The sequence below is a fragment of the Oncorhynchus tshawytscha genome, linkage group LG12 (assembly GCF_018296145.1).
Source record: "Oncorhynchus tshawytscha isolate Ot180627B linkage group LG12, Otsh_v2.0, whole genome shotgun sequence".
In the NCBI taxonomy this organism is placed as follows: Eukaryota; Metazoa; Chordata; class Actinopteri; order Salmoniformes; family Salmonidae; genus Oncorhynchus; species Oncorhynchus tshawytscha.
In genome coordinates this window covers 15,112,884-15,140,875 of record NC_056440.1, presented here as the reverse complement: position 1 = coordinate 15,140,875, position 27,992 = coordinate 15,112,884, and the positions used below count along the sequence as shown (strand labels likewise).

Sequence of the window (27,992 nt, the reverse complement as noted above, 5' to 3'; positions counted from 1 at the left end):
CAAAGGGGGGGGGGGGGTCAAAATCAAAAGTATCAATCAGTATCTGGTGTGGCCACCAGCTGCATCTCCTCCTCATGGACTGCACCATATTTGCCAGTTCTTGCTGTGAGATGTTACCCCACTCTTCCACCAAGGCACCTGCAAGTACCAGGATATTTCTGGTGGGGAATGGCCCTAGCCCTCACCCTCCGATCCAACAGGTCTCAGACATGCTCAATGGGATTGAGATCCGGGCTTTTCGCTGGCCATGGCAGAACACTGATATTCCCTTCTTGCAGGAAATGCACAGAACGAGCAGTATGGCTGGTGGCATTGTCATGCTGGAGGGTCATGTCAGGATGAGCCTGAAGGAAGGGTACCACGAGGGAGGAGGATGTCTTCCCTGTAACGCACAGCATTGAGATTGCCTGCAATGACAACAAGCTCAGTCCGATGATGCTGTGACACACCGCCCCAGACCATGACGGACCCTCCACCTCCAAATCGATCCTGCTCCAGAGTACAGGCCTCGGTGTAACGCTCATTCCTTGGACAATAAACGAAAATCCGACCATCACCCCTGGTGAGACAAAACCGTGACTTGTCAGTGAAGAGCACTTTTTGACAGTCCTGTCTGGTCCAGCGACAATGGGTTTTTGCCCATGGGCGACGTTGTTGCCGGTGATGTCTGGTGAGAACCTACCTTACAACAGGCCTACAAGCCCTCAGTCCAGCCTCTCTCAGCCTATTGCGGACAGTCTGAGCACTGATGGAGGGATTGTGCGTTCCTGGTGTAACTCAGGCAGTTGTTGCCATCCTGTACCTGTCCCGCAGGTGTGATGTTCAGATGTACCGATCCTGTGCAGGTGTTTTACACGTGGTCTTCCACTGCGAGGACGATCATCTGTCCATCCTGTCTCCCTGTAGTGCTGTCTTAGGCCTCTCACAGTACAGAGATTGAAATGTATTGCCCTGGCCACATCTGTAGTCCTCATGCCTCCTTGCAGCATGCCTAAGGCACGTTCACGCAGATGAGCAGGGACCCAGGGCATCTTTCCTTTGGTGTTTTTCAGAGTCAGTTGGAAGGCCTCTTTAGTGTCCTAAGTTTTCATAACTGTGACCTTAATTGCCTACCGTCTGTAAGCTGTTAGTGTCTTAACGAACGTTCCACAGGTGCATGTTCATTAATTGTTTATGGTTCGTTGAACAAGCATGGGAAACAATGTTTAAACCCTTTACAATGAAGATCTGTGAAGTTATTTGGATCTTTACAAATTATCTTTGAAACACGGGGTCCTGAAAAGAGGACATTTCTTTTTTTGCTGAGTTTAGATGTTGAATTGACATCTGTGTCCAGTGGGATGACATGTCCAATACATATACATATACATCCAATACATTTGATAGAGCACAGGTTAAACTGGAACTTAGTTAATAATCAAAACAACCCAAGTGTAGTGTATATATCTTGATGTATTTTGAACACTTCGTTGATTATTTGGTTAAAAAGTTAAGTTTTGTCAGTTAATATATTCCACAACTTGTTTGTTTGAAAAAGAGAAAACAAATCTCCTGCACACAATCTACAGTACAAGAGCTTTGAAGTTGATGTTTAAATGATTATGAAATTCACTCTCCCTCCCACCATGTTAACAGACCATAGCATTGTGCGTTTTAGGCCTTAATATGAAATGTTCTGACTTGCTTTGTAGAGATGACATTGTTGATGTTTAAAACAGTTTCTCTTTATAGGCAGTCCACACTGTTGGTACTTGTTGGTCTTCAATAAACACCATCAATGATCATGATCCAGGAGATGGGTTCATTCCTTCTAGTTTATTGCTATGCTAATTGTTGGTAAGAGCTTCATCATCACTACACTGCAGTTCAGTTGTCCTTGAATATACAGCTCAATACACTACAGTATGTCTCTCAGTACACATTGGTTTCACAGGTTGCTTAGTAACCACTAGTGGCCATTGCTATTTACACATGTACTAGTATGTATAGTATAACACCACTTGTCTTGACAACACAATAAAAATGACAGGTTTCAACTTGCAACACAAATAATAAACATTGTCAAAAGTATGATCATAATTTTTCATAAAGTTACATTAAAACATCAAATGTAAGAACGTCTGCTACAATATGGAGCAGTTACAAAGGGTTGTGCTTACAGTACAGAAAATAAACTGGCATCATGACCAGTTGTATCGCAGGTGTATTCACTTACAAATTGTGTTCACGCAGAGCTCCCTTGAAAAAGAGGCCTTGGTCTCAATGGGACCCTGATAAAATAAAAGGTTAAATAAAGATAACTTATTTTACAAGGAGTCTGTCTGTGGAATCTTCCATAATGGGAATCTTCAGCTGATCCTGTTTTTTCTGGATTCTGCTTCCATTGCATTGGGATGGTTTGCTGCTGCTGTGGAACGTCAGGTAGGAATACACAAGTCCCCCTGATATACTGACGAGAAGAGAGAACTACAGAGTTGGACATTGGCAAAGACAGAATAGAATGGTATAGCCACAGGTTTCTTTTGCTAATGTGTAAATAAAACATGAATCTATTCTTACCATATATTCAAGCCCAGGAAGTTTGTCCATGAAAAGAGGTAATCTCCACCTAAAAACATACCGATGTAGGCCACAGCAACATTCTGAGGGAAACAATTGATACACTATATAGTTGACTTGACATGATATTCATGGGTATGTGGACTCATGAGATGGAAATGATCAGAATACAATTCCCCATAGGCATTCGCATCAGGGTTGCATTTGAAAACACGTTTTTCCCCTTTTGTGCTCACTGACCCTGACCCAGCTGTGTCAATATAACCCTAAATGTTAGGAACAAACATATTGACCCACATGTTACTGTTCCAGTTGTTCTTCTTACCTTAATTGCTCCCACCACTGTGGTGGTGAGTGCTGAGTTGTAGTGGCTACACAGCACTATTGAATACATCAGCACAAACCTGAAACAGAGAGAAGCACAAGCTCTTCTTATTAATAAGGCCATCACCACCCTCTACTGGGGGTCTATTTAATGTTTTGATATGTCCTGAGAATTGTTAGAGGAAGTTGTCGGCAACAATGGAGCCCAATGGGACCACGCCAAGGCTAAGGTGGGGCGTGTCTCAGTGTTCTGCTCTGCCTCCGGTTGGTAAGGAAGTACAGTGCCTTGCGAAAGTATTCGGCCCCCTTGAACTTTGCGAACTTTTGCCACATTTCAGGCTTCAAACATAAAGATATAAAACTATTTTTTTGTGAAGAATCAACAACAAGTGGGACACAATCATGAAGTGGAACGACATTTATTGGATATTTCAAACTTTTTTAACAAATCAAAAACTGAAAAATTGGGCGTGCAAAATTATTCAGCCCCTTTACTTTCAGTGCAGCAAACTCTCTCCAGAAGTTCAGTGAGGATCTCTGAATGATCCAATGTTGACCTAAATGACTAATTTAAAAATGTATATATATTTTACCTTTATTTAACCAGGTAGGCAAGTTGAGAACAAGTTCTCATTTACAATTGCGACCTGGCCAAGATAAAGCAAAGCAGTTCGATAGATACAACGACACAGAGTTACACATGGAGTAAAACAAACATACAGTCAATAATACAGTATAAACAAGTCTATATACAATGTGAGCAAATGAGGTGAGAAGGGAGGTAAAGGCAAAAAAGGCCATGGTGGCAAAGTAAATACAATATAGCAAGTAAAACACTGGAATGGTAGTTTTGCAATGGAAGAATGTGCAAAGTAGAAATAAAAATAATGGGGTGCAAAGGAGCAAAATAAATAAATAAATGAAATACAGTTGGGAAAGAGGTAGTTGTTTGGGCTAAATTATAGGTGGGCTATGTACAGGTGCAGTAATCTGTGAGCTGCTCTGACAGTTGGTGCTTAAAGCTAGTGAGGGAGATAAGCGTTTCCAGTTTCAGAGATTTTTGTAGTTCGTTCCAGTCATTGGCAGCAGAGAACTGGAAGGAGAGGCGGCCAAAGAAAGAATTGGTTTTGGGGGTGACTAGAGAGATATACCTGCTGGAGCGTGTGCTACAGGTGGGAGATGCTATGGTGACCAGCGAGCTGAGATAAGGGGGGACTTTACCTAGCAGGGTCTTGTAGATGACATGGAGCCAAACTGGCGACGAGTATGAAGCGAGGGCCAGCCAACGAGAGCGTACAGGTCGCAATGGTGGGTAGTATATGGGGCTTTGGTGACAAAACGGATTGCACTGTGATAGACTGCATCCAATTTGTTGAGTAGGGTATTGGAGGCTATTTTGTAAATGACATCGCCAAAGTCGAGGATTGGTAGGATGGTCAGTTTTACAAGGGTATGTTTGGCACCATGAGTGAAGGATGCTTTGTTGCGAAATAGGAAGCCAATTCTAGATTTAACTTTGGATTGGAGATGTTTGATATGGGTCTGGAAGGAAAGTTTACAGTCTAACCAGACACCTAAGTATTTGTAGTTGTCCACGTATTCTAAGTCAGAGCCGTCCAGAGTAGTGATGTTGGACAGGCGGGTAGGTGCAGGTAGCGATCGGTTGAAGAGCATGCATTTAGTTTTACTTGTATTTAAGAGCAATTGGAGGCCACGGAAGGAGAGTTGTATGGCATTGAAGCTTGCCTGGAGGGTTGTTAACACAGTGTCCAAAGAAGGGCCAGAAGTATACAGAATGGTGTCGTCTGCGTAGAGGTGGATCAGAGACTCACCAGCAGCAAGAGCGACCTCATTGATGTATACAGAGAAGAGAGTCGGTCCAAGAATTGAACCCTGTGGCACCCCCATAGAGACTGCCAGAGGACCGGACAGCAGACCCTCCGATTTGACACACTGAACTCTATCAGAGAAGTAGTTGGTGAACCAGGCGAGGCAATCATTTGAGAAACCAAGGCTGTCGAGTCTGCCGATGAGGATGTGGTGATTGACAGAGTCGAAAGCCTTGGCCAGATCAATGAATAAGGTTAACAGTAATGTTTCTTATCGATGGCGGTTAAGATATCGTTTAGGACCTTGAGCGTGGCTGAGGTGCACCCATGACCAGCTCTGAAACCAGATTGCATAGCAGAGAAGGTATGGTGAGATTCGAAATGGTCGGTCATCTGTTTGTTGACTTGGCTTTCGAAGACCTTAGAAAGGCATGGTAGGATAGATATAGGTCTGTAACAGTTTGGGTCAAGAGTGTCCCCCCCTTTGAAGAGGGGGATGACCGCAGCTGCTTTCCAATCTTTGGGAATCTCAGACGACACGAAAGAGAGGTTGAACAGGCTAGTAATAGGGGTGGCAACAATTTCGGCAGATAATTTTAGAAAGAAAGGGTCCAGATTGTCTAGCCCGGCTGATTTGTAGGGGTCCAGATTTTGCAGCTCTTTCAGAACATCAGCTGAATGGATTTGGGAGAAGGAGAAATGGGGAAGGCTTGGGCGAGTTGCTGTTGGGGGTGCAGTGCTGTTGACCGGGGTAGGAGTAGCCAGGTGGAAAGCATGGCCAGCCGTAGAAAAATGCTTATTGAAATTCTCAATTATGGTGGATTTATCAGTGGTGACAGTGTTTCCTATCTTCAGTGCAGTGGGCAGCTGGGAGGAGGTGTTCTTATTCTCCATGGACTTTACAGTGTCCCAGAACTTTTTGAGTTAGTGTTGCAGGAAGCAAATTTCTGCTTGAAAAAGCTAGCCTTGGCTTTTCTAACTGCCTGTGTATAATGGTTTCTAGCTTCCCTGAACAGCTGCATATCACGGGGGCTGTTCGATGCTAATGCAGAACGCCATAGGATGTTTTTGTGTTGGTTAAGGGCAGTCAGGTCTGGGGAGAACCAAGGGCTATATCTGTTCCTGGTTCTAAATTTCTTGAATGGGGCATGTTTATTTAAGATGGTTAGGAAGGCATTTAAAAAAATATCCAGGTATCCTCTACTGATGGGATGAGATCAATATCCTTCCAGGATACCCCGGCCAGGTCGATTAGAAAGGCCTGCTCGCAGAAGTGTTTCAGGGAGCGTTTTACAGTGATGAGTGGAGGTCGTTTGACCGCTGACCCATTACGGATGCAGGCAATGAGGCAGTGATCGCTGAGATCTTGGTTGAAGACAGCAGAGGTGTATTTAGAGGGGAAGTTGGTTAGGATGATATCTATGAGGGTGCCCGTGTTTAAGGCTTTGGGGAGGTACCTGGTAGGTTCATTGATAATTTGTGTGAGATTGAGGGCATCAAGTTTAGATTGTAGGATGGCTGGGGTGTTACGCATGTTCCAGTTTAGGTTGCCTAGCAGCACGAGCTCTGAAGATAGATGGGGGGCAATCAGTTCACATATGGTGTCCAGAGCACAGCTGGGGGCAGAGGGTGGTCTATAGCAGGCGGCAACGGTGAGAGACTTGTTTTTAGAGAGGTGGATTTTTAAAAGTAGAAGTTCAAATTGTTTGGGTACAGACCTGGATAGTAGGACAGAACTCTGCAGGCTAACACCGCCCCCTTTGGCAGTTCTATCTTGTCTGAAAATGTTGTAGTTTGGAATTAAAATTTCTGAATTTTTGGTGGTCTTCCTAAGCCAGGATTCAGACACAGCTAGAACATCCGTGTTGGCAGAGTGTGCTAAAGCAGTGACTAGAACAAACTTAGGGAGGAGGCTTCTAATGTTAACATGCATGAAACCAAGGCTATTACGGTTACAGAAGTCGTCAAAAGAGAGCGCCTGGGGAATAGGAGTGGAGCTAGGCACTGCAGGGCAGGGCCTGGATTCACCTCTACATCGCCAAAGGAACATAGGAGGAGTAGAATAAGGGTACGGCTAAAAGCTATGAGAATTGGTCGTCTAGAACGTCTGGAACAGAGAGTAAAAGGAGGTTTCTGGGGGCGATAAAATAGCATCAAGGTATAATGTACAGACAAAGGTATGGTAGGATGTGAATACAGTGGAGGTAAACCTAGGTATTGAGTGATGAAGAGAGAGATATTGTCTCTAGAAACATCATTGAAACCAGGAGATGTCATTGCATGTGTGGGTGGTGGAACTAATAGGTTGGATAAGGTATAGTGAGCAGGACTAGAGGCTCTACAGTGAAATAAGCCAATAAACACTAACCAGAACAGCAATGGACAAGACATATTGACATACTAATGATGATAAATACAATCCACCTGTGTGTAATCAACTCTCTGTATAAATGCACCTGCACTGTGATAGTCTCAGAGGTCCGTTAAAAGCGCAGAGAGCATCATGAAGAACAAGGAACACACCAGGCAGGTCCGAGATACTGTTGTGAAGAAGTTTAAAGCCGGATTTGGATACAAAAAGATTTCCCAAGCTTTAAACATCTCAAGGAGCACTGTGCAAGGGATAATATTGAATTGGAAGGAGTATCAGACCACTGCAAATCTACCAAGACCTGGCCGTCCTTCTAAACTTTCAGCTCATACAAGGAGAAGACTGATCAGAGATGCAGCCAAGAGGCCCATGATCACTCTGGATGAACTGCAGAGATCTACAGCTGAGGTGGGAGACTCTGTCCATAGGACAACAATCAGTCGTATATTGCACAAATCTGGCCTTTATGGAAGAGTGGTAAGAAGAAAGCCATTTCTTAAAGATATCCATAAAAAGTGTTGTTTAAAGTTTGCCACAAGCCACCTGGGAGACACACCAAACATGTGGAAGAAGGTGCTCTGGTCAGATGAAACCAAAATTGAACTTTTTGGCAACAATGCAAAACGTTATGTTTGGCGTAAAAGCAACACAGCTCATCACCCTGAACACAACATCCCCACTGTCAAACATGGTGGTGGCAGCATCATGGTTTGGGCCTGCTTTTCTTCAGCAGGGACAGGGAAGATGGTTAAAATTGATGGGAAGATGGATGGAGCCAAATACAGGACCATTCTGGAAGAAAACCTGATGGAGCCTGCAAAAGACCTGAGACTGGGACGGAGATTTGTCTTCCAACAAGACAATGATCCAAAACATAAAGCAAAATCTACAATGGAATGGTTCAAAAATAAACATATCCAGGTGTTAGAATGGCCAAGTCAAAGTCCAGACCTGAATCCAATCGAGAATCTGTGGAAAGATCTGAAAACTGCTGTTCACAAACGCTCTCCATCCAACCTCACTGAGCTCGAGCTGTTTTGCAAGGAGGAATGGGAAAAATTTTCAGTCTCTCGATGTGCAAAACTGATAGAGACATACCCCAAGCGACTTACAGCTGTAATCGCAGCAAAAGGTGGCGCCACAAAGTATTAACTTAAGGGGGCTGAATAATTTTGCACGCCCAATTTTTCAGTTTTTGATTTGTTAAAAAAGTTTGAAATATCCAATAAATGTCGTTCCACTTCATGAGTGTCCCACTTGTTGTTGATTCTTCACAAAAAAATACAGTTTTATATCTTTATGTTTGAAGCCTGAAATGTGGCAAAAGGTCGCAAAGTTCAAGGGGGCCGAATACTTTCGCAAGGCACTGTATATCCTCATTCAGTCTACACTTCATTGCTCTTACAATGTTGAACATCAACATACTAAACTGCCTAGTTTAGGTGGAACAATGCCTCTTAACAGCCATAGAGAAAGGGATATGCTGCCAGTTTCTCTTTCAGTAATGTGTACACTCACCCCAAGATGCAGGACATAAGGAAGCAAGTAACAAAGGGGGTGTTCAACCAGTGTTCATATGTAATGGCCTGTCAACACAAAACCACACACAGAGGCAAGGTCAAACAGACAGGGATTAGCTGATCCTAGATCTGTGCCTAAAATCAATGTATATCCTGAGAAAAAGGGAAATGCATTTACCTTGTGTAAATCCCCAGTGAAAGCACTAGCCAAAAGAGTTGGAATGAAAATGATGAATGCATTGTAAAATAAGATCCCATATTTTCCAAGGCCCTTTAAAAAAAATTGAAAATACAATTTTACGTGAGTCAGTATTACACAAAACAGTTAGTTATTCAACTTCTCAACTATAAGAGGAGAGTGTTGCTGGAGCTTAAAGGTAAAATGATCAACCATGTTAGGCATACTGCACTGTTTACTTTACAAGTGTGCATCCTAACAAATGAATCAACATCACTTAACCTGGCCACAATTAGGTCATTATCATGCAAATTCAGACCCTACACAATGCAACCAATAGAGCTCAGGTCAGCAATACCTCACCTCCTCACCTTTCCTCACATGGCTGGAATGTAAACATACATGATGCCTGGATTCATCCAAGCTGCCTTAGAAATATGTATGCAGTCTCCTGTGTCTGTTAAAGAATATCTTAATCTGAAAACTGGAAGTATCTACCTGTAAAGAGAATCTAGTATCAGGTGCTTGGTATTTTCAAAGTATCCAGAACCATTCTGGGATTTTATTAGAAAAAAAAAATAAAACAAGTTTACGTGCTCAAAATCAATGTGTTATCTCTTATTATTATAGTGTGGCAAGAATGTGTCCTACCTCAGTTCCCAGTTTCTTCTTGGTGTACACACCACTGGCAGCAGTGAAGACATCATTAAGCAGAATGAATGTGTAGCCCTCGGCATCAAAGGCCAAGTCAGAGCTATAGGAGAAAATAAAGGGAACATTTTATTCATAATGGTAATGAAGACTTCCTTCAAAGTATCTTTGATGTTTTCAGAAGTAATATCAAGCAGAGAAGAGTAGCTCATTCAACAGGAATTTGTTAACAGTGTGAACATTTGAGTTGCAACTTACCTTGCTGCCACCAATGCTCCAAAAACGATGGCCAAAACACTGTAGATCAGACGACTAGGGATTTGTTTTCTGGAGAGGATATTGAAATTCACATGTTAATACTATAAGGCTGAACTGAACTGTAAATTAGCAGTTGATGACAATAAAATATACAGATGTGAAAAAATGGCCACAAACTTCAATATCCTTGCTTCCATGATCATTGTCATCAATATGGTGAACTTCCTTAAGACTGTGAACATGGGTAAACTGTAAAGGATTAAATTGATCAATCACATTTGTCTGCTTTTTTATAAATGCATTTGTCAGAGTGCTTGGCAACACTGGTCTAAGTCCCTATGAGTAGAGGTTGGTGTTTAACTTGTACATACTGTAATTGAGATGATATCTGAAACTAATGCATTAAGTTTCACTCTTGAATTTAGACTCCATTGTACCTTAACTTCTTTGTACCCGCCAGTCCTGTTATGTGGTTTCCAACATACAGCAGAGGTAGAGGGAAGATCTGTATAGCAATCATTAATTTAATGAATGAATTCAAGATGTTATATTGATGGCAAACTGCAAAAATATATCTTGGAACATCTGACTCTTTGAGACTTATTGTGGTTCACCTTTTGTTGTATGCATCTGTGACAGACAGGCATAGGATTGAAACAAGAATAACACACACTTACTTCACTTAATAAAAACACTTACTTTGATGAAAATGCTTCTGTCAAAGTCTTGAAAGTGAACTGTTTGGTTAATTTTAGCAGCATAGAGAATGATGATTGTAGTGGCCATCTGGAAAAAGGGGGAAATCAAGAGGGGGTTTGATATTTATGAGAAGATGGCAATTTTGCGTTACTGACATTGAATCAGATATTTTTTCCATCAACAATTTGGTTTGTTGGTTATGATGATATGAAGGTAATCTGAGGGTATATCTGTTGTGCAACTTCTACCTCAAGAATCCCGAATTGAGGTATATTACCTGTCCAATTCCTAGAAACATGTACGAGGGAAATCTAAGAGAGAGAAAAGAGATGTTATTGGTCAATAAAGACAACGTTTTAATAAACTGTAACAACCCCATAACAACTGTCTGCCTGTTGGAGCTTCAAGCCCAGTGTTGCCCGGGGAAGTAGGTATACTCTAATGTAGCTCAAATATTCCAAACGGCCAACCCGAAGGAACGGCACCCTATGTGAAGACAAATCATATGACACATTGTGACATACACTCTTAATAACCTAAAAAGATCAGATACCTTTGCTTCCATATTGGTCTTGGTAGGCTAATAGTAGGCATATTATTGAAACAGATAAATGGAGACTCAACTGAGACAGAAATTCACAGGTTTCAAATTTCCCCCATTCTTTTCAATCGGTCACACTTTTTTTAATAGAAAAATAACAAAATTGGATGTTCTAAGTCCACAACAATCCTTAGATCACATCAGCAGACCACTTTTGAGGTCAAGGAAAAATCTAAGATATGTAGGTTTGAGTGAAGTTACCTTTATTAATTCTAGCACTGCTCGTTTGGCTACTGGTGTTTGTAGCGCACATGAGACAGAGTTTGCTAAACAAATGGCCACTGGATTGGTGAAAATAATCATATAATTCTGCCAGATAGCCACAGGCTACTTTGTAGCTATACTGAACAAAAATATAAAACGCAACATGTAAAGTGTTGGTCCCATGTTTCATGGGGTGGGTATAATTTATGGAAACTTCCAACAGGAATCTGTTGCAAAAACGTTGTAAAATAACAAGGCTGCCAACAAACAACGCATAAAAAAGTTGTATAGCGGCATAATAAGACACAGGGTAGGGAGTGGGCTATTTCATTAAGTTTTTCACTCCCATCGTTTATTCTGAAAAATGTCTGTCCTCACTCTGGTAGCCAATGGACAAACATTAAGAATAAGCTACGTGGTGAGTTGATACCTACTTTGTGTACGTTGTTTGTTGGCAACCTTGTACTTTACGAAGTTTTTGGAACAGATTCCTGTTGGAATGTTACACCAAATTACACCCACCCTATTTTATGAGCTGAAATAAAAGATCCCAGAAATTTTCCATATGCACATAAAGCTTATTTCTCTCAAATTTTGGCAACAACTATGTTTACATCCCTGTTAGTGAGCATTTCTCCTTTACAATCCATCCACCTGACAGGTGTGGCATAACAAGAAGCTGATTAAACAGCATGATCATCACACAGGTGCACCTTGTTCTGGGGACAATAAAAGGACACTAAAATGGGACAATGCCACAGATGTCTCAAGTTGAGGAAGCGTGCAATTGGCATGCTGACTGCAGGAATGTCCACCAGAGCTGTTGCCAGAGAATTGAATGTTCTACAACAGCCTCCAACGTCGTTTTAGAGAACTTGGCAGTACGTCCAGCCGGACTCCAACCACAGACCACATGTAACCACACCAGCCCAGGACCTGCATATCCTGCTGGAGACTGAGACCAGCCACCCAGACAGCTGATGAAACAGTTTGTACAATCAAAGAATTTCTGCACAAACTATCAAAATCAAATCAAATTTTATTTGTCACATACACATGGTTAGCAGATGTTAATGCGAGTGTAGCGAAATGCTTGTGCTTCTAGTTCTGACAATGCAGTAATAACCCATAATCTAACCTAACAATTCCACAACTATTACCTTATACAAACAAGTGTAAAGGGATAAAGAATATGTACGTAAAGAAATATGAATGAGTGATGGTACAGAACGGCATAGGCAAGATGCAGTAGATGGTATCGAGTACAGTATATACATATGAGATGAGTAATGTAGGGTATGTAAACATTATATTAAGTGGCATTGTTTAAAGTGGCTAGTGATACATTTAAAAAAAATCCAATATTAAAGTAGCTGGAGTTGAGTCAGTATGATGGCAGCAGCCACTCAATGTTAGTGGTGGCTGTTTAACAGTCTAATGGCCTTGAGATAGAAGCTGTTTTTCAGTCTCTCTGTCCCTGCTTTGATGCACCTGTACTGACCTCGCCTTCTGGATGATAGCGGGGTGAACAGGCAGTGTCTCGGGTTGTTGTTGTCCTTGATGTTCTTTATGGCCTTCCTGTGACATCGGATGGTGTAGGTGTCCTGGAGGGCAGGTAGTTTGACCCCGGTGATGCATTGTGCAGACCTCACTACCCTATGGAGAGCCTTACGGTTGTGGGCGGAGCAGTTGCCGTACCTAGCGGTGATACAGCCCGACAGGATGCTCTCGATTGTGCATCTGTAAAAGTTTGTGAGTACTTTTGGTGACAAGACAAATTTCTTCAGCCTCCTGAGGTTGAATAGGCGCTGCTGCGCCTCTTTCACCACGCTGTCTGTGTGGGTGGACCAATTCAGTTTGTCCGTGATGTGTACGCCGAGGAACTTAAAACTTACTACCCTCTCCACTACAGTCCCGTCGATGTGGATAGGGGGGTGCTCCCTCTGCTGAATCCTGAAGTCCACGATCATCTCCTTTGTTTTGTTGACGTTGAGTGAGAGGTTATTTTCCTGACACCACACTCCGAGGGCCCTCACCTCCTCCCTGTAGGCTGTCTCGTCGTTGTTGGTAATCAAGCCTACCACTATAGTGTCATCTACAAACTTGATGATTGAGTTGGAGGCATGCATGACCACGCAGTCGTGGGTGAACAGGGAGTACAGGAGAGGGCTCAGAACGCACCCTTGTGGGGCCCCAGTGTTGAGGATCAGCGGGGTGGAGATGTTGTTACCTACCCTCACCACCTGGGGGCAGCCTGTCAGGAAATCCTGTACCCAGTTGGGCAGGGCGGGCTCGAGACTGCTTGATGATGAGTTTGGAGGGTACTATGGTGTTAAATGCTGAGCTGTAGTACAGCATTCTCACATAGGTATTCCTCTTGTCCAGATGGGTTATGACAGTGTGCAGTGTGGTTGCGTTTGCGTTGTCTGTGGACCTATTGGGGCGGTAAGCAAATTGTAGTGGGTCTAGGGTGTCAGGTAGGGTGCAGGTGATATGGTCCTTGACTAGTCTCTCAAAACACTTCATGATGACGGACGTGAGTGCTACGGGGCGGGAGTCGTTTAGCTCACTTACCTTAGCTTTCTTGGGAACAGGAACAATGGTGGACCTCTTGAAGCATGTGGGAACAGCAGATTGGGATTGATTGAATATGTCCGTAAACACACCAGCCAGCTGGTCTGCACATGCTCTGAGGACGCGGCTGGGGATGCCGTCTGGGCCTGCAGCCTTGCGAGGGTAAACACTTTTAAATGTTTTACTCACGTCGGCTGCAGTGAAGGACAGTCCACAGGTTTTGGTAGCGGGCCGTGTCAGTGGCACTGTATTGTCCTCAAAGCGAGCAAAGAAGTTGTTTAGTCTGTCTGGGAGCAAGACATCCTGGTCCGCGATGGGGCTGGTTTTCATTTTGTAATCCGTGATTGACTGTAGACCCTGCCACATACCTCTTGTGTCTGAGCCGTTGAATTGCGACTCTACTTTGTCTCTATACTGACGCTTAGCTTGTTAGATTGCCTTGCGGAGGGGATAGCTACACTGTTTGTAGTCGTTCATGTTTCCGGTCACCTTGCCCTGGTTAAAAGCAGTGATTCGCGCTTTCAGTTTCGCGCGAATGCTGCCATCAATCCACAGTTTCTGGTTTGGGAATGTTTTAATAGTTGCTGTGGGTACGACGTCACCAATGCACTTGCTAATAAACTCGCTCACCAAATCAGCGTATTCGTCAATGTTGTTGTTTGACGCAATGCGGAACATATCCCAATCCACGTGATTGAAGCAATCTTGAAGCGTGGAATCAGATTGGTCGGACCAGCGTTGAAGAAACTGGAGCGAGGGAGCTTCCTGTTTAAGTCTGTTTCTATAGGCTGGGAGCAACAAAATGGAGTCGTGGTCAGCTTTTCCGAAAGGAGGGCGGGGGAGGGCCTTATATGCATCGCGGAAGTTAGAATAACAATGTTCCAGGGTTTTACCAGCCCTGGTAGCACAATCGATATGCTGATAGAATTTAGGGAGTCTTATTTTCAGATTAGCCTTGTTAAAATCCTAGCTACAATTAATGCAGCCTCAGGATATGTGGTTTCCAGTTTACATAGTCAAATAAAGTTTGTTCAGGGCCATCGATACATCTGCTTGGGGGGGGGGAATATATGTGGCTGTGATTATATTCGAAGAGAATTCTCTTGGTAGATAATGCGGTCGACATTTGATTGTGAGGAATTCTAAGTCAGGTGAACAGAAGGACTTGAGTTCCTGTATGTTGTTATGATAACACCACGTCTTGTTAATCATAAGGCATACCCCCCTGCCCCTCTTCTTACCAGAAAGATGCTTGTTTCTGTCGGCGCGATGCCGGAAGAAACCAGCTGGCTGTACCGACTCCAATAGCGTGTCTTGAGTGAGCCATGTTTCCGTGAAGAAAAGAAAGTTGCAGTCTCGTATGTTTCTCTGGAATGCTACCCTTGCTCAGATTTCATCAACCTTGTTGTCAAGAGACTGGACATTGGCAAGTAGTATGCTCGGGAGCGGTGCGCGATGTGCCCGTCTCAGGGAAGCTGTATGCTCGTTGTTCTCACCAGGGTATTGCCCTGACTGCAGTTCGGCATTGTAACCAACTTCAGTGGGTAAATGCTCACCTTCGATAGCCACTGGCACGCTGGAGAAGTGTGCTCTTCACGGATTAATCCTGGTTTCAACTGTGTCGGGCAGATGGTAAACGTAGTGTGGGTGAGCGGTTTGCTGATGTCAAAGTTGTGAATACAGTTCCCCATGGTGGCGATAGGGTTATGGTATGGGCAGGCATAAGCTACAGACAACGGACACAATTCATTTTATCTATGGCAATTTGAATACACAGAGATACTGTGATGAGATCCTGAGGCCCATTGTCGTGCCATTCATCCGCTGCCATCACCTCATGTTTCAGCATGATAATGCACTGCCCCATGTCGCAAGGATCTGTACACAATTCCTGGAAGCTGAAAATGTCCCAGTTCTCGCATAGCCTGCATACTCACGAGACATGTCACCCATTGAGAACGTCTGGGATGCTCTGGATTGACGTGTACGACAGTGTGTTCCAGTTCCCGCCAATATCTAGCAAATTTGCACAGCTATTAAATAGGAGTGGGACAACAACAACAACAGCCTGATCAGCTCTATGCGAAGGAGATGTGCAATCAATCAACAGCCTGATCAACTCAATGTGAAGGAGATGTGCAATCAACAGCCCGATCAACTCCATGTGAAGGAGATGTGCAATCAACAGCCCGATCAACTCCATGTGAAGGAGATGTGCAATCAACAGCCCGATCAACTCCATGTGAAGGAGATGTGCAATCAACAGCCCGATCAACTCCATGTGAAGGAGATGTGCAATCAACAGCCCGATCAACTCCATGTGAAGGAGATGTGCAATCAACAGCCCGATCAACTCCATGTGAAGGAGATGTGCAATCAACAGCCCGATCAACTCCATGTGAAGGAGATGTGCAATCAACAGCCCGATCAACTCCATGTGAAGGAGATGTGCAATCAACAGCCCGATCAACTCCATGTGAAGGAGATGTGCAATCAACAGCCCGATCAACTCCATGTGAAGGAGATGTGCAATCAACAGCCCGATCAACTCCATGTGAAGGAGATGTGCAATCAACAGCCCGATCAACTCCATGTGAAGGAGATGTGCAATCAACAGCCCGATCAACTCCATGTGAAGGAGATGTGCAATCAACAGCCCGATCAACTCCATGTGAAGGAGATGTGCAATCAACAGCCCGATCAACTCCATGTGAAGGAGATGTGCAATCAACAGCCCGATCAACTCCATGTGAAGGAGATGTGCAATCAACAGCCTGATCAACTCCATGTGAAGGAGATGTGCAATCAACAGCCCGATCAACTCCATGTGAAGGAGATGTGCAATCAACAGCCCGATCAACTCCATGTGAAGAAGATGTGCAATCAACAGCCCGATCAACTCCATGTGAAGGAGATGTGCAATCAACAGCCCGATCAACTCCATGTGAAGGAGATGTGCAATCAACAGCCCGATCAACTCCATGTGAAGGAGATGTGCAATCAACAGCCTGATCAACTCCATGTGAAGAAGATGTGTAATCAACAGCCTGATCAACTCCATGTGAAGAAGATGTGTAATCAACAGCCCGATCAACTCCATGTGAAGGAGATGTGCAATCAACAGCCCGATCAACTCCATGTGAAGGAGATGTGCAATCAACAGCCTGATCAACTCCATGTGAAGAAGATGTGTAATCAACAGCCTGATCAACTCCATGTGAAGAAGATGTGTAATCAACAGCCCGATCAACTCTATGTGAAGGAGATGTGCAATCAACAGCCCAATCAATGTTTCGCTGCATGAGGCTAATGGTCAAATCAGAAACGTTCTAATTTTCTGATCCACGACACTACCTTTTTTAAAGGTATCTGTGACCAACAGATGCATATCTGTATTCCCAGTCATGTGAAATCTATAGATTAGGGCCTAATACCAACCCATGATAGCTGTTGTTTCTTTAGATCACCCCTCTTTCTAAATTTCTAAAGGATATTTCCATCTCTGTCCACGAAAGCGCTGGTATGGAAGGTACGCATTTAGAACGGTGTTTTCCAGCCAATTGCATTTTGGAACATTTGCTCGTAGGCCTACCGATGTGTGCATATTGGCACAATTAAAATGTTAAGAAATAAATAGTTTATCAACAATTTAAGCTAAACATTCTGATCTGTTCCTTCAGCCTTATTAATTGATACGGTGTATACCTCCACTCCACTACTTTGATACGCATGGTGAGGATTAAGACGTGGAGTATGGGCAATAGCCACAGAAAAAGTGGATATACGGCGTATACCCAACCACTGCTCCAGCTGCTATGCTCATGCCGCGTTAAAAACCCATGGGAACTCGGAAATATCCGAGAAATATCCGAGTTCCCACTACATGCGTTCAAGACCACTGGGAACTAGAAAAAAAAAAGATTTGAACGGTCATCCAACTCGAAATGCCAAGTCGAACTCGGGCCTCTTTCTGGAATTCCGACCTTCCCGACCTAAAGACCACTTACGTCATGATTTTACCCTCGATTGTTTTCGAGTTCCCAGCTGTCTTGAAAGCACCACTTGTAAAGGATTTCTAGCGAGTGACCTCTGCACAGTAAGTACTGCAGTGACGAAACGATCTTACCTGTAGTTTGTGAGAATCGTTTTGTTAACAACAATGATCAAGAATGAACTGACGGCGTAGAACGCAGCAGAGAGAAACTTCAACAACCCGGAATGTTCGGCTTCTGCCAAGTTAGCTGAGGTAGACATTACTTCAAGAATAGTTGTAATCGTCAACATGTGAAATGATCTCCGCTGCTTTCACTCTGGCTTTGTCACGATCGTGTGGAGGAAGTGTTTATTAGACTGGGCGGGGATTGTTCAAACAGGCAGCGATTATTTTTCGTATTTGTTTTAGTTTTATTGTCACATACACCGTATAGTTGCTGTGAAAAAGTGTTATGAAGGAAATGTGTACAATTGCATAATTCATGGAAGATTATAAGCAATAGGCCTATCTGTACTTTTACTTTTTGCATAGAAGGGAGGAGAAATACATCTAGTGCCAAATAGACGTAATGTCATTTTGCTGAATCAAATGGACTGCTGCATGATTATTTACAATTCATTTCCAGTGATGGTCAACTTCTAGGCTATAATATAGACCTAATCTTTTGTTTGTAGAATGACATGGCATTTGAATTGCTTCTGTAAATCGCTCTGCTAAATTACCAAAAGGTAAGTCCATTAGAGGATGCCATTGTGGAATTTGTTTTTTTAAAAGTCAGTCAGTGCAAACTTTGCACCTTTCTTTTAGATCAAACTTGATCTGTTCCCAGGCCAGATCAAACTGTATATATCTGTGTATATGTTTGTTTGTCTGTCTTGAGTCCACACAGGTCACATTCTCCCTGCTGGAAGTCACTGCTCTTGGAGCCAAATGGATATTTAGTGAATTTCACTGGATAATACAATTAGAACAGTTCCTCATATGTGTACTTGGCTGCTTTTATGACAAAATCTAGAAACGTTTCACTGAGTCCATTTTATTCTACACAGGTTTGTAGGCAGGCGATAAGAGAGCTGAGCTGAAGCTTTGTTTTACTCTGCTCAGCGGCTCTTCGCTTCCTCTGTCTCCTCCCTCTCCGCTTCCTCTGTCTCCTCCCTCTCCGCTTCCTCTGTCTCCTCCATCTCCGCTTCCTCTGTCTCCTCCATCTCCGCTTCCTCTGTCTCCTCCCTCTCCGCTTCCTCTGTCTCCTCCCTCTCCGCTTCCTCTGTCTCCTCCCTCTCCGCTTCCTCTGTCTCCTCCCTCTCCGCTTCCTCTGTCTCCGCTTCCTCTGTCTCCTCCCTCTCCGCTTCCTCCGTCTCCGCTTCCTCTGTCTCCTCCCTCTCCGCTTCCTCTGTCTCCTCTGTCTCCGCTTCCTCTGTCTCCTCCCTCTCCGCTTCCTCTGTCTCCGCTTCCTCTGTCTCCGCTTCCTCCGTCTCTGCTTCCTCCGTCTCCTCCGCTGTCTCCGCTTCCGCTGTCTCCGCTTCCTGTCTCCGCTTCCTCTGTCTCCGCTTCCGCTGTCTCCGCTTCCGCTGTCTCCGCTTCCGCTGTCTCCGCTTCCTCCGTCTCCGCTTCCTCCGTCTCCGCTTCCTCCGTCTCCGCTTCCTCTGTCCGCTTCCGCTGTCTCCGCTTCCTCTGTCTCCGCTTCCTCTGTCTCCGCTTCCTCTCTCCTCCTCTGTCTCCGCTTCCTCTGTCCCCGCTTCCTCTGTGTCCTCCTCTGTCTCCGCTCCCTCTGTCTCCGCTTCCTCTGTCTCCACTTCCTCTGTCTCCTCCTCTGTCTCCGCTTCCTCCGTCTCCACTTCCTCTGTCTCCTCCTCTGTCCGCTTCCTCTGTCTCCGCTTCCTCTGTCTCCGCTTCCTCTGTCTCCTCCTCTGTCTCCGCTTCCTCCGTCTCCGCTTCCTCTGTCTCCTCCTCTGTCTCCGCTTCCTCCGTCTCCGCTTCCTCTGTCTCCTCCTCTGTCCGCTTCCTCTGTCTCCGCTTCCTCCGTCTCCGCTTCCTCCGTCTCCGCTTCCGCTGTCTCCGTCTCCGCTTCCTCCGTCTCCGCTTCCTCTGTCTCCTTCCTCTGTCTCCTTCCGCTGTCTCCGCTTCCGCTGTCTCCGCTTCCTCTGTCTCCGCTTCCTCTGTCTCCGCTTCCTCTGTCTCCTCCTCCTCTGTCTCCGCTTCCTCTGTCTCCGCTTCCTCGGTCTCCGCTTCCTCGGTCTCCTCCGTCTCCGGTCTCCTCCGTCTCCGCTTCCTCCGTCTCCGCTTCCTCCGTCTCTTCCTCCGTCTCCGCTTCCTCCGTCTCCTCCGTCTCCGCTTCCTCCGTCTGTCTCCGGTCTTCCTCTGTCTCCGCTTCCTCTGTCTCCGCTTCCTCTGTCTCCGCTTCCTCTGTCTCCGCTTCCTCTGTCTCCGCTTCCTCCGTCTCCGCTTCCTCTGTCTCCTCCTCTGTCTCCGCTTCCTCTGTCTCCGCTTCCTCTGTCTCCTCTTCCTCTGTCTCCTCCTCTGTCTCCTCCTCTGTCTCCGCCTCCTCTGTCTCCGCTTCCTCGGTCTCTTCCTCTGTCTCCGCTTCCTCTGTCTCCCGTCTCGGTCTCCTCCGTCTCCGGTCTCCTCCGTCTCCGGTCTCCTCCGTCTCCCGGTCTCCTCCGTCTCCGCTTCCTCCGTCTCCGCTTCCTCCGTCTCCGCTTCCTCCGTCTCCGCTTCCTCCGTCTCCGCTTCCTCCGTCTCCGCTTCCTCCGGTTCCTCCGTCTCTGTCTCCGGTCTCTCCTCTGTCTCCGCTTCCTCTGTCTCCGCTTCCTCTGTCTCCTCCTCTGTCTCCGCTTCCTCTGTCTCCGCTTCCTCTGTCTCCGCTTCCTCTGTCTCCTCCTCCGTCTCCGCTTCCTCTGTCTCCTCCTCTGTCTCCGCTTCCTCCGTCTCCGCTTCCTCTGTCTCCTCCTCTGTCTCCGCTTCCTCTGTCTCCTCCTCTGTCTCCGCTTCCTCTGTCTCCTCCTCTGTCTCCGCTTCCTCTGTCTCCGCTTCCTCTGTCTCCGCTTCCTCTGTCTCCGCTTCCTCTGTCTCCGCTTCCTCTGTCTCCGCTTCCTCTGTCTCCGCTTCCTCTGTCTCCGCTTCCTCCGTCTCCGCTTCCTCTGTCTCCTCCTCTGTCTCCGCTTCCTCTGTCTCCTCTGTCTCTGTCTCCTCTGTCTCCTCTGTCTCCGCTTCCTCTGTCTCCGCTTCCTCTGTCTCTTCCTCTGTCTCCGCTTCCTCTGTCTCCGCTTCCTCTGTCTCCGCTTCCTCTGTCTCCGCTTCCTCCGTCTCCGCTTCCTCTGTCTCCTCCTCTGTCTCCGCTTCCTCGGTCTCTTCCTCTGTCTCCGCTTCCTCTGTCTCCGCTTCCTCGGTCTCCGCTTCCTCGGTCTCCGCTTCCTCCGTCTCCGCTTCCTCCGTCTCCGTCCTCTCCGCTTCCTCCGTCTCCGCTTCCTCCGTCTCCGCTTCCTCTGTCTCCTTCTCTGTCCGCTTCCGCTGTCTCCGCTTCCTCTGTCTCCTCCTTTGTCGCCGCTTCCTCGGTCTCCTCCGTCTCCGGTCTCCTCCGTCTCCGCTTCCTCTGTCTCCGCTTCCTCTGTCTCCGCTTCCTCTGTCTCCGCTTCCTCCGTCTCCGATCTCCTCCGTCTCCGCTTCCTCCGTCTCCTCTTCCTCCGTCTCCGCTTCCTCTGTCTCTTCCGCTGTCTCCGCTTCCTCTGTCTCCGCTTCCTCTGTCTCCTCCTCTGTCTCCGCTTCCTCCGTCTCCTCTTCCTCCGTCTCCGCTTCCTCTGTCTCTTCCGCTGTCTCCGCTTCCTCTGTCTCCGCTTCCTCTGTCTCCTCCTCTGTCTCCGCTTCCTCCGTCTCCTCTTCCTCCGTCTCCGCTTCCTGTCTCTTCCGCTGTCTCCGCTTCCTGTCTCCGCTTCCTCCGTCTCCGCTTCCTCCGTCTCCACTTCCTCTGTCTCCTCTCTGTCTCCACTTCCTCTGTCTCTTCCTCTGTCTCCGCTTCCTCTGTCTCCGCTTCCTCCGTCTCCGCTTCCTCCGTCTCCACTTCCTCCGTCTCCACTTCCTCTGTCTCCTCCTCCGTCTCCGCTTCCTCCGTCTCCGCTTCCTCCGTCTCCGCTTCCTCTTTCTCTGCTTCTTTGCTTCCTCCTTCTCCACTTCCTCCTCCGATTCCTCCTCTCCAGTCTCACAGACTTCAGCACATCTCTCTCGTTGGAAGACAGGATGTAATACCAAGTAGGCATCACATAGTCTATATAGTGGCTTCCTCTCCTATCCTTCTAGACTGATGTGAAACATGTACATTTTTAGTCAGTAAGCAAACCCTCTTATCTAAAGCAATGCATTCATTTTAAGATAGATACAAAAGTATGTGGGCACCTGCTCGTCGAATATCTCATTCCAAAATCATGGGCATTATTATGGAGTTGGTCCCCCCCTTTGCTGCTATAAGTCTCCATTCTTCTGGGAAGGCTTTCCATTAGATAATGGAACATTGCTGTGGGGATTTGCTTCCATTCACCCACAAGAGCATTAGTGAGGTTGGGTACTGATGTTGGGCGATTAGGCCTGGCTCACAGTCAGCATTCCAATTCATCCCAAAGGTGTTCGATGGGGTTGAGGTTAGATCTCTGTGCAGGCAAGTTCTTTCACACCGATCTTGACAAACCATTTCTGTGTGAACCTCACTTTGTGCACAGGGGCATTTTCATCCTGAAACAGGAAAGGGCCTTCCCTTAAACTGTTGCCACAAAGTTGGAAGCAAAGAATTGTCTAGAATGTCATTCTATAATGTAGCATTAAGATTTTCCTTCACTGGAACTAAGGGGCCTAGCCCAAACCATGAAAAACAGTCCTAGACTATTATTCCTCCTCCACCAAACTTTACAGTTGGCAATATGCATTTGGGCAGGTAGCGTTCTCCTGGCATCTGGCATCTGTCCGTCGGACAGCCAGATGGTGAAGCGTGATTCATCACTCCAGAGAATATGTTTCCACTGCTCCAGACTCTGCGAGCTTTACACCACTTCAGCCGATACTTGACATTGTGCATGGTGATTTTAGGATAACTTTTAAGTGTAATAAATCCATGGAATATAGCCTACACCATCACAATAAATACATGATTTATTTTAGACAGGTCGAAAGAAACATGATATGAAAAAAATGTAGTCTATTTCAGAAGAACAGAATAGCATACTCTGCTTTGTCCTTATGTTAGGCCCTGATCTGGCTATTCCACATGGCTGTGGGCTACGCTAGTTCATTTAGCAGACAATATTTGTGTTACGGTTTTCTTCCGTCGAAAGAGAGTCGGACCAAAATGCAGCGTGGTTAATACGATACATGTTTAATGACGAATAAACACGACAATACAAAAACAACAAACGGACCGTGAAAACCTAAATAGCCTATCTGGTGACAACTAACACAAAGACAGGAACAATCACCCACGAAACACTCAAAGAATATGGCTGCCTAAATATGGTTCCCAATCAGAGACAACGAGAATCACCTGCCTCTGATTGAGAACCGCCTCAGGCAACCATAGACTTTGCTAGAACACCCCACTAAGCCACAATCCCAAAACCTACGAAAAACCCCCATACACAAACACACCATAAAATAAACCCATGTCACACCCTGGCCTGACCAAATAAATATAGAAAACACAAAATACTAAGACCAGGGCGTGACAATTTGCTTAGAATTACAGCATTATTTTATATTATTTTATAGTATGAAGAATACAATTGAACAAAACTGAATAAAATAGAAAGGATATTTTCTCCAAACGATTTGAGGGAGTGCGCACATGCGGCTATTCTGTGTTGAGCGGTTAACAAAGAAACAGGAACTCCTAATATAATTAATTTAGAGTTATTTTTGTAACTTTAGTTGTGATACAAATTTTGGGCTATATGTTTTGATTTTAATACATTCTAAGGCTGCATGATGTGAATGATGTGACATCATTGTCTCAGGTCACCGTCTGAAGCAGAATGCCTTTAGCATAACTGAATCTTTAACGTAAATCATGTCAGACATACTAGTATGTCATAACTACACCTTCCTGTACAGTATGACAGTTTAAATGATTCTAACGATAGTACTCTAGACAGTATTGTGTTGAACTCAGACACCATTGCTCAACTGCATCTCTGCTCTCCTCTCCTCAGCAGATGGGTGGGAATGTCCATGGATGTCTTCACGCAGCACTTAGGAATGCCACCTGCAATGTTTACCATCAGTTGTAAGAGTTGCAGTATGGTGGCCTTAGTGATGGTAGTGGTCATTGCAGTAGAGGAAGTTGTAATAGTGGCTTCAGTAAGCATGGCAATAAAGTAGTAGTAGTAATAACAGTTGTAGTGGTACAGGTGGTTGTGTTCTTTCAGAGAACAAAGAGTTTGAGAGGTAGCCAGTGCTTGACATGGGCAGGAGCTCATTGGAGCTGAGTGCCGACAACTCAAATATTCTACTGCTTGAGCTCCTGTTCCCCATATATAATATCAGCTCAAAGCATTGTGGAGCTCCTGCACCTAAACATAAACAGTACCGGCACCCAGAATGAGTACCTGGAACCTATTTCAATCTAGGTCGAAAACTGGAGGTAGCTGAAGTACTTCCGAGAATTACACTCATAAATGTTCCTTAAAGTCAGGTGATCTGTGTTGTTTTAAACTGTGACTATAGAATGACCATAGAATGACAGCCTAGTTGTTGATGAATATCAACTGAAAGTCAGCAAGTCACAACAGATACAATCCACTAATTATAAGCCTGTCTGTGCTACTAAATAAACAACTTTCAGCAATACCTGTTAGGGGACATAACTGCCAATTATAGTTACGGCCAATTTTGATCCCTTTCTTTCAATGTCTCTTACGTGCATGCATGTATACACACACACACACACACACACACACACACACACACTAGGGTTGAATGGTTGGAACCCGGTTACCGAGATTTACCGCCCAAAACCACTCCCCTTTCCCAGGATAAATAACTGAGAAACCGGTAAATTATAATAAATTATTTGTATGAAGAGCATGGCGTGAAATTGAACTCTTTAATTATATGCAATGTCTAAATTTGGCTTCTCTACGGCCTCTGTATGATGAATCGTCAACTCACAGTGTGGGGACAGACAGCCCATCTCAGATTGAAGCACAGTTCACAATGCATGTTGATCTATCATCTCATCATGGTAACTTTTTTTTCTTGTGACAGGTAGGCCTACATTTTCTGCAGCATAGTCTATAATATAAAGACCGAATGCGCCTCTAATTTACCCATCTCCATCTGGCTTTTGGGGGTCCCATTTTTTTATTGTAAAGATTTGTATTTTTAAAACAGCCTGTCACTCAAATATTGTTGTTTTAAATTACTACACGAGAGCACTCTCTCTGCCTTTCTCTCTCCATCAATTCCATTCAAATTGCATCCAAAATATACTGATAACAAGTTCAAACAGGTGCCATTAATACAGGTAACAAGTGGAGGACAGAGGAGCCTCTTGAAGAAGTTGCAGGTCTGTGAGAGCCAGAAATCTTGCTTGTTTGTAGGTGACCAAATACTTATTTTCCACCATAATTTGCAAATAAATTCATTAAAAATCCTACAATGTGATTTTCTGGATTTTTTTTCTCATTTTGTCTGTCATAGTTGAAGTGTACCTATGATGAAAATTACAGGCCTATCTCATCTTTTTAAGTGGGAGAACTTGCACAATTGGTGGCTGACTAAATACTTTTTTGCCCCACTGTAGGTGTCCAGGAGGGGGGGAAGTTTTTCCCCTGTAATGCTTTGGGCAGACCGCACCACACTCTGGAGAGCTTTGCGGTTGTGGGCGGTGCAGTTGCCGTACCAGGAGATGATACAGCCCGACAGGATGCTCTCAATTGTGCATCTGTAAAAGTTTGAGTGTTTTAGGTGTTAAGCCAAATTTCGTCATTGGAGAGGCGCTGTTGCGCCTTCTTCACCACACTGTCTGTGTGGGTGGACCATTTCAGTTTGTCCGTGATGTGTATGCCAAGGAACTTGAAGCTTTCCACCTTCTCCACTGCGGTCCCATCGATGTCGATAGGGGGGTGCTCCCTTTGCTGTTTCCTGAAGTCCACAATCATCTCCTTAGTTTTGTTGACGTTGAGTGAGAGGTTATTTTCCTGGCACCACACTCCCAGAGCCCACACCTCCCTGTAGGCTGTCTCATCGTTGTTGGTAATCAAGCTGTTGTGTCATCTGCAAACTTGATGATTGAGTTGGAGGCGTGCTTGGCCACGCAGTCATGGGTGAACAGGGAGTACAGGAGTGGGCTGAGCATGCACCCTTGTGGGGCCCCAGTGTTGAGGATCATTGAAGACGTGTTGTTTCCTACCTTCACCACCTGGGGCGACCTGTCAGGAAGTCCAGGACCCAGTTGCACAGGGCGGGGTTCAAACCCAGGGCCTCGTCCTTTATGATGAGCTTGGAGAGTACTATGGTGTTAAATGCTGAGCTATAGTCAATGAACAGCATTCTTACATCGGTATGCCTCTTGTACAGATGGGACAGGGCAGTGTGTAGTGTGGTGGTGATTGCATCATCTGTGGATCTATTGGGGCGGTAAGCAAACTGAAGTGGATCTAGGGTGGCAGGTAAGGTGGAGGTAATATGATCCTTCACTAGTCTCTCAAAGCACTTCATGATGACAGAGGTGAGTGCTACGGTGCGATAGTCATTTAGTTCAATTACCTTTGCTTTCTGAAGTACAAGGACAATGGTGGCCATCTTGAAGCATGAGGGGACAACAGACTGGGATAAAGAGATTGAATATATCTGTGACCACACCAGCCAGCTGGTCTGCGCATGCTCTGAGGACGTGGCTAGGGGTACTATCTGGGCCGGCAGCCTTGCGAGGGTTAACACGCTTAAACGTCTTACTCAAGTCGGCCACAGAGAAGGAGAGCCCACAGTCCTTGGTAGCGGGCCGCGTCGGTGGCACTGTATTATCGTCAAAGAGAGCAAAGGTGTTCAGCTTGTTTGTAAATAAGACGTCGGTGTGCGCAATGTGGCTGGTTTTCCGTTTTTAAACCGTGATCGTCTGTAGACCCTGCCACATACGTCTCGTTTCTGAACTTTTGAACTGGGACACAACTTTGTTCCTATACCGTTTAGCCTGCTTGATTGCTTTGCGGAGGGAATAACTACACTGTTTGTATTCTTCCATATTCCCAGTCTTCTTGCCCTGGTTAAATGCGGTGGTTCGCGTTTTCAGTTTTGCTCGAATGCTCCCATCTATTCTGATTGGTCAGACCAACGTTGAATCGTCCTCACCACGGGTGCTTCCTGTTTGAGATTCTGCCTATAGGAGAGGAGGAACAAGATGAAATCGTGGTCCTATTTGCTAAATGGAGGACGGGGGAGGGCCTTATGCATTCTGAAAGGTAGTATAGCAATGGTCGAGGGTTTTAGCATCGCGAGTATAACAATCAATATGTTGATAGAATTTCGGGAGCCTTTTCATCAAATTTTCTTTGTTAAAATCCCCAGCTACAATAAATGCAACCCCAGGATGTGTGGTTTCCAGTTTGCATAAAGTCCAGTGAAGTTCTTTGAGGGCCATCGTGGTATCTGCTTGACCGATCTTCGAGGCGGTCTTCTGTTTCGGTAGGTAGTACGATCAGCATTTGATTGTGAGATATTCTAGGTCGGGTGAACAGAAGGACTTGAGTTCCTGTATGTTATCACAGTTACACCATAAGTCGTTAATCATAAAACATATACCTCCACCCTTCTGCTTCCTGGAGAGATGTTTGTTCCTGTCGGCGCGAAGTACTTAGAACCCAACTGGCTTTATAGAGTCAGACAGTATATCTCGAGAGAGCCATGTTTCCGTGAAGCAGAGTAATGTTACAATCCCTGGTGTCTCTCTGAAAAGCAACTCTCGCCTTGAGCTCATCAATTTTATTATCTAGAGATTGGAATCAAACCAGAATACCGCCTCGAGTACCTCTTCTCCGCCGGTGTTGTTTTGGGTCAGCCTCTGGAATAAGTTAATTGCTTTGGGGAGAGCAAACAAAGGATCTGCTCTAGGGAAGTCGTAATCCTGGTCGTAATACTGGAAGTTCTGGTGAGTTACCGCCTCTCTAATATCCAATAGTTCTTCCCGGGCTGTATGTAATGACACAAAACAATTCCTGAGCTAATAATGTAAAAAATAGTACATAAACAAAGCAAATA

General features: G+C 45.3%; 1 protein-coding gene across 1 annotated transcript; it reads right to left on the bottom strand.

Annotated features, from left to right (window-relative positions):
- Positions 1–1,434: 1,434 nt before the first annotated feature.
- Positions 1,435–18,101, bottom strand: slc35d2 (solute carrier family 35 member D2). The gene is made up of 12 exons (XM_024438227.2): positions 17,895–18,101; positions 10,667–10,700; positions 10,390–10,476; positions 10,128–10,195; positions 9,868–9,939; positions 9,691–9,759; positions 9,433–9,535; positions 8,782–8,874; positions 8,602–8,669; positions 2,885–2,963; positions 2,560–2,642; positions 1,435–2,449 (listed from the first exon to the last, which is right to left on the bottom strand). Exons 1-12 carry the CDS (start codon positions 18,050–18,052, stop codon positions 2,302–2,304), a joined length of 1,062 nt encoding a protein of 353 aa, XP_024293995.1. The 5' UTR covers positions 18,053–18,101; the 3' UTR covers positions 1,435–2,301.
- Between the last annotated feature and the right edge of the window lie 9,891 nt (positions 18,102–27,992).

Bases quoted from the DNA above. Each gene is read 5' to 3' on its own strand.
- slc35d2 (XM_024438227.2), bottom strand. From the start codon at position 18,052: ATGTTGACGATTACAACTATTCTTGAAGTAATGTCTACCTCAGCTAAC. The intron at 9,940-10,127 runs GTACAATGGAGT...AATCCTTTACAG, and splicing joins GCGGGTACAAAGAAGTTAAG to TTTACCCATGTTCACAGTCT. The intron at 2,450-2,559 runs GTAAGAATAGAT...TCTTCTCGTCAG, and splicing joins TTCCTGGGCTTGAATATATG to TATATCAGGGGGACTTGTGT.